Raw genomic sequence first — 6,826 nt, 5'->3', positions numbered from 1 at the left:
ATATAAGCCCATTATCCATAATCCATGATTGCTGGTAGTACATAACAAAGATAATTGAATTATCTATGGTCCACTAAAAAAGAAGTAACCATTCTGTTTCTTTTTATTAATTTAGGAGGGCATATATAATCTGAAATAATAAAAAAAAATCACTTGTATGTCTTTCAGATGTGTTAGAACTGAATTGGCCTATGGAAAACTAAGTTAGGAATCTTCAAGCATAGAATGAATGAGAAAATGTCCAGGGTAATGCAGTCAACTTGATAAAATCAAAGATGTACAATGGAAACAATCATTACTGAGACCCATTTTAACTTCAAGCATTAGATTTTATGCTGCAGTGAAAAGAATTCTAGGTTAACTATCCAAAACAACTACTAAGAAAGGTAACACTTACAATGAGGTTGACAATTAACGGAAGCAGCTGTTCAAACCATGGTAATACCTTTTCTTTGTAGCTACTGAATATTGAATGTAAAATATCTGACACTTTGGTCAGAATATAAACATCATTATCATCCTAAAAAAAAAAACACACACACATACACACCCATATGGATTAAAAAGTACATTTTCTATTACCAATAGTGACATTTATAAAAACCTTACAAAACGCAGAAAATCAATTTCTCATTCCCGTCTTAAGGGTAAATCAAGAGTCTAGAGACTGAAGTCAAGGGTGGGTTATCATGTCTCTTACTAATCAAAGGCCAGTCTTACTTGGAAAGACAAAGGTATGTGGCAAGAACTGTATTTACTGCAAAGATTTTCCTCAGAACATAATTAAAATAGATGGGTTGAAAAATTATCTCTAATTTCTACATTCTGAAATGAAGGTGTTTTTACTATTTTTACTTTGTTTTCAGCAGAATAATCCTCATTTCGGAGTGGATGGTGGGGAGAATGGGGTCTCGCTGTTAGTGGCAATTTGGGCCTACAAGCATGTGGGCACCTTCAGGAAGCTGGTACTACCTACATGGTAGCACTGGCCCACCAAGCGGCCACAGATGAGATGCTGGACTCTGAACACACAATGAAGTATGCTTGACAGTCCTAGGTGGTTTGATGAGAGAACTAAGTAACCTGGTGAAAAAGGCCCCAGACGGTCAATAGTGTGACTCAGGGCAATCATTTCACACTGGAATTTTAGGTTACTCACCTTTAAAACAGTGAAAGCACCACAAAATACAAATGGTTGTTGTGAGCAGTATGTAAATGAACTAGGAAAACCTCAAGGTGTTTTGCTGAGTGAGGTATTACAACAAAATGCACATAGCACCAAAAGACCTATCAGTTTAATTTCAAATTACTCATTCATAAATTAAGAGGGGAAATATATCCAATTCCTCTGCTAAAGACTAATAATTACATCAGAATGACAAGTCACATAAATCAGAAACTGAGGCATTTACAAGTCTTTCAGATGCAAGTGGTCATGTAAGTAAGTTTCAAAGGGAAAAATTTACCTCATCTTGTAGTGACTCTTCGACCTGTTCATCATAGTCTTCATCTTGTCTTTTAACTAAAACACACCCAAATAAATGTTTTTAAATGATCACCAAAATGGTCAAGGATTGTATTCAGAAATAAAAGCATGGAAAACTTACCCTGTCGTAATTCTTGATTTTTAAAATGTTCTTCAAGCTTTGCTTTCAATATGCCTCCCAGTTCTTCAAAGTGCTCATTATTAAGGCATCCATCTCCCATTACTTCAATGCACTAATGAGGTTGAGAAAAGAAAACAATCCATAAGATTAGGGGTGTTGAGAGTCTAAAGTTAAACTCCACTAAGAATCATATGGAAAAATGAACACAGTTCAGTATCCTGGAAGATTAATTATTCACATATGCTTAGCTTGTATTTGTTAGAATGACAGCATTGTAGAGATTGGAGTTAGAAAAAACATTTTCTTCTAAACATTACTGAGCACACCTAGGTGCCAGGCATCATGCCAGGTACTGAGGATTCAAAGATGGAACACACACACGCATACACACACACCAGCTCCTAAGGAACACAACTGCTATATCTGTACTCGGTACACACAACATACAAGAACACTGAAGGAAGGGTATTAGAGGTAGAAGAAATAATATATGCAAAGGTATGGAAGCATGCTTTCTTCGGAAGAACAGAAGGAATTCTGAATTATAAGAGTGTAAATAAGGACACATAAAGATGCTGAGAAATTGTAAATCTTCAATCAAGATTGGAGCAAACTACAGTTGTGCAAAATGGGAGTGACACTGTATGAGAAAGGAAGTGACTCAATGAAGAGCAAGGCAGTGCTTGAGGAAAACAGAATGAACTGAGAGCAAAAGAAAGGAGAGATCTGGAGTAGACCAAGGGGGCTATTTCAACGGCATGAAAAAGAGATGTGGCAATGAAAAAAAAAAACAGAGGAACTGAGGAAAGTAGAAAGAACAGAAACTAGAGATGATACCCAAGCTTCTGTAGTTGGATTATTAAGTACAAGACTAAAATACTATTCAGAATTTCTTCTCTTTTTCTAAAGAATGCATGCTTTCATACCGTTGCCTGTATCATTCCCTCTAACTATACTGCCCTTCCAAGGCAAATTTACCCTCTTTAAAAGAAACATAGTAATACCAAAATATTAAAACAAAAAATTTAACATTTTTATTTTTTAAAAAATCATACACTACAGCATATAAAAATTTATTTAGCTGGCCTACACCTGTAATCCCAGCACTCTGGGAGGCCGAGGTGGATCACCTGAGGCCAGGAGTTTGAGACCAGCCTGGGGAACATCTACCAAAAATACGAAAAGTAGCAGGTGTGGTGGCACATGCCTGGAATCCCTACTACTTGGAAGGATGATGCATGAGAACTGCTTGAACCCAGGAGGCGCAGGTTGCAGGGAGCTGCGACTGTGCCACTGCACTCCAGCCTGGGTAACAGAGTAATACTCTATCTCAAAAAAAATTTTTAAAAAACTTTTAGCAAGACTAATAAATGAACATACTACCTTATACATATTTTTTAAGAGAAAAATATTCACCTTTGCAAAAGAATGCATTATTTCTGAGAGGACGTCTGAATCTGGTTCTGTACCAATGGCCTTAATTAGAGCATCACACATAAAATGCCACATCTGTGTGAGATACTCAGGACCACGGACTCTTGCACACTCCAGGAGAAGAGGCATGGATTCTGCTGCTGCCACTCGAACACGTTTCATTGTTAAGGAACCTCAAAAGACTGTTTATTATTTCACTTAAATGTTAAAGGGTTCAATGCATAAATAGTAGTGCTAGGCAACTTCTGTTTATCTAAGATATCCAAGAGCTTGTGTTAAATATAAAGCATGTATAAAAATAGAAAAGACATACCTCCCGTCTCCTGTCACCTATAATAGTGGCAGGAATGAGTCCAGCAGCAGTGAAGGGCTGCCTACTGCTCAAATGCAAACCAAAATACAAAAATGACTATGAAAGGACCTATGACCATTAGCATGCCTCAAGGTGAACCTACCTCAAAACCTTAGGTAGTATCTGTTTCTAATAAATGCAACTGAAGCATTTCCCTGAAAAAAACCACCGAGTACCTCTTCCTATGCTGCCCTTTTCAGTTTTCAATAAAGATTAAATTGTCTTTCCCTATCTAATCTCATTTACAAAATAAGGTCTTGATAACTTCCTCTTAAAAGCAATTTCGCTTTGTCCTCTGGCATCCTGGGAAGTAAGTCTTTGCTGGGTAAAAGCTGTCTTCTGTAAAGGACACCACTGTAAGATATCGTAAGAGGAATGATGACAAAGGGGCTTTGGAGTCAAGAGAGATCGGGGTTTGTGTCTGGGCTCTAACATTCTCTTATGTGTAAAGACATAAAAATGTACTGGGAAATATTAATTATGACTATTATGTTAAGAAGGATATTGGAATGCAGTTGTGGATCACCTGAGGTCAGGAGTTCGAGACCTGCCTGGCCAACGTGGTGCAAACCCGTCTCTACTGAAAACAAAAAACAAACAAAAAAACAACAACAAACAAAACAAAAGTTAGCTGGGCATGGTAGCGCATGTCTGTGATCCCCGCTACTCAGGAGGCTGAGGCAGAAGAATCACCTGAACTTGGGAGGTGGCGGTTGCAGTGAGCTGAGATCGTGCCACTGCATTCCAGCCTGGGCAATAGAGGGAGACTCTGTCTCAAAAGAGAATGCAGATGTATCAAGTGACGTTTCCCCCTAAAGGTGCTATCCACATTGGAAATGGAGGATTCTCATTGCTACAGAAAGCTGACTATCTGTCGCTGGTTCTCTAATCTATTAAGACAGGTCTTTGCCAGGCACAGTGGCTCACGCCTTTAATCCCGTAACTTTGTGGGGCCAAGGCAGGAGGATTGCTTGAGCCTAGGAGTTTGAGACCAGCCTGGGCAACACAGGGAGACCTTATTTCTACAAAATAATAATAAAAATCTAGCTGGGCACGGTGTTGTGCACGTAGGTCCCAGCTACCTGGGAGGTTGTGGTTTCAGTGAGTCCTGCTCATGCCACTGCACTCCAGCCTAGGTGACAGAGTGAGACACCATCTTTTAAAAAAAATAAAAGTCTTATTTTCTTAACTTTTACCAAAAGATATTTGGGGAAAGTAGCAACTATACATAATTGTAATCATTTGCTAATTATTTATCCTTAAATCCTTAAGTGGGCCACAGAAAGCTGACAGAGGATAGGTGATATTTTCTTTTTCATGTTTTGGCACAAGTGGAAACAAAGGCACATGCAGAGGACCGAGCTTATCACCCTGAAGTACAGTTAGTGCAAATACAATCACGGTGATGTCTACTTCGGTGAACACTGTCTAATACTCCAAGAAACAACTTTACTAAATCTACACATTTTGTATACAAAGGTTGTAGGATATCATCGTGGAAATAAAACTTCAGTAAAGGGACCATCAGTTTGACAACCTGTTCGGTGTACTCCACAAAGCCTTCCTTTAACTCCTTAGCATAGCAAACCTGCAACCAAAGTATTGGGAGGAAATAAAGATTCATGTTAGTTTTCAAGCATTAATATTAACAAACAGCAAAATCATTAAGGACCATAGGAGGTTGTACTTTGACTAGAACTACATTTAAAGCTGCATGTACAACTGTCAAATTAGTCTTCCAACTAAAAAGAGTATTAAAAGGGTCATGAAATGATTGTAGTACTGGTGAGTGACAAAAAGAAAAAAAAAGGAAATTATTGTCATATATATTGTCTTTCCAAGGCTGGAATCATTCACATTCTATTCAGCAAGTTTTAGCCAATACATCGAACAAAATGTATCACTTATTAGAGGAAAAATCATTCTAAAAGATACAACACCCCTCCCCCAACCCATCAGTTAACTGTAGCATTTACTTTGTAAATGTGTAGCAAACAGGCTTCTGATATTTTTTTTTTTTTTTTTTTTTTTTGAGATGGAGTCTTGCTCTGTCTCTCAGGCTGGAGTGCAGTGGCGCGATCTCCGCTCACTGCAAGCTCCATCGCCTCCCAGGTTCACGCCATTCTCCTGCCTCAGCCTCCTGAGAAGCTGGGACTACAGGCGCTCGCCACCATGCCTGGCTAATTTTTTTGTATTTTTAGTAGAGACGGGGTTTCACCATGTTCGCCAGGATGGTCTTGATCTCCTGACCTCGTGATCTGCCCGCCTTGGCCTCCCAAAGTGCTGGGATTACAGGCGTGAGCCACCGCGCCCGGCTGATATTTTGTGTTTTTAAAAAATCATGGCTGGGTGTGGTGGCTCAAGCTTGTAATCCCAGCACTTTGGGAGGCCGAGGCGGGTAGATCACGAGGTCAGGAGTTCAAGACCAGCCTGGCCAACACAGTGAAACCCCATCTCTACTAAAAATTAGCCAGGCATGGTGGTGGCCGCCTGTAATGCCAGCTACTTGGGAGGCTGAGGCAGGAGAATCGCTTGAACCCAGGAGGCAGGGGTTGCAGTGAGCTGAGGTCAAGCCATTGCACTCCAGCCTGAGCGACAGAGTAAGACTCCTCTCAAAAAGCAAAAAGAAACCCCGAAAAACCTAATTGTTTCATTCTCTTCTACTACATCTAAAGATTACTTTGTTTTAAGATGTTATTATTTATATTTGCTCTCCAGTTGAGAGGGGAAAAACCCCACAAAAATCCAAAGTGTTTATAATTTATAGATACTAAGCATTGTAGATGACAATAAGAAATATACTTTTAAATGAATTAGAACATGTAATATAAATACAAAATAAAATTGAAGCAACTTTTATTTAGGTTTACTTAACTGCTAAATTTGTAATATACCATAATTTCTAAAATATAACTTTAAAAATAAGTATTGGCCAGGTGCAGTGGCTCACGCCTGTAATCCCAGCACTTTGGGAGGCCGAGGCGGGTAGATCACGAGGTCAGGAGTTCAAGACCAGCCTGGCCAACACAGTGAAACCCCATCTCTACTAAAAATTAGCCAGGCATGGTGGTGGCCGCCTGTAATGCCAGCTACTTGGGAGGCTGAGGCAGGAGAATCGCTTGAACCCAGGAGGTAGAAGTGGCACTGAGCTGGGATCGTGCCACTCACTATACTCCAGCCTGCGTGACAGAGTTAGATGGATCGCGAGGTCAGGCGTTCGAGACCAGCCAGGCCAACGTGGTGAAAACCCGCCTCTACTAAAGATACAAAAAATTAACCAGGCGTGGTGGTGCACGCCTGTAATCCTAGCTACTCAGAAGGCTGAGGTAGGAGAATCGCTTGAACCCAGGAGGCAGGGGTTGCAGTGAGCTGAGGTCAAGCCATTGCACTCCAGCCTGAGCGACAGAGTAAGACTCCTCTCAAAAAGCAAAAA

The 6,826-nt window shown here is 40.0% G+C and overlaps 1 protein-coding gene across 2 annotated transcripts in view; it reads right to left on the bottom strand.

Moving 5' to 3' along the window:
• The window catches only part of IPO5 (importin 5), a 47,638-nt gene that overhangs the window by 7,064 nt on the left and 33,748 nt on the right, over window positions 1-6,826 (bottom strand). For both annotated transcript variants that reach the window (XM_011933810.1, XM_011933809.1), the window contains exons 18-22: window positions 4,885-4,981; window positions 3,024-3,196; window positions 1,608-1,719; window positions 1,467-1,522; window positions 398-520 (exon numbers count right to left, since the gene is read on the bottom strand). In XM_011933810.1, the coding sequence (XP_011789200.1) occupies window positions 398-520; window positions 1,467-1,522; window positions 1,608-1,719; window positions 3,024-3,196; window positions 4,885-4,981 (561 nt within the window). The remainder of the gene's footprint in view (window positions 1-397; window positions 521-1,466; window positions 1,523-1,607; window positions 1,720-3,023; window positions 3,197-4,884; window positions 4,982-6,826) is intronic.

This window comes from Colobus angolensis, unplaced genomic scaffold (assembly GCF_000951035.1).
Source record: "Colobus angolensis palliatus isolate OR3802 unplaced genomic scaffold, Cang.pa_1.0 Scaffold13, whole genome shotgun sequence".
Taxonomy (NCBI): Eukaryota; Metazoa; Chordata; class Mammalia; order Primates; family Cercopithecidae; genus Colobus; species Colobus angolensis.
This window is presented reverse-complemented; position numbering and strand designations above follow the sequence as displayed.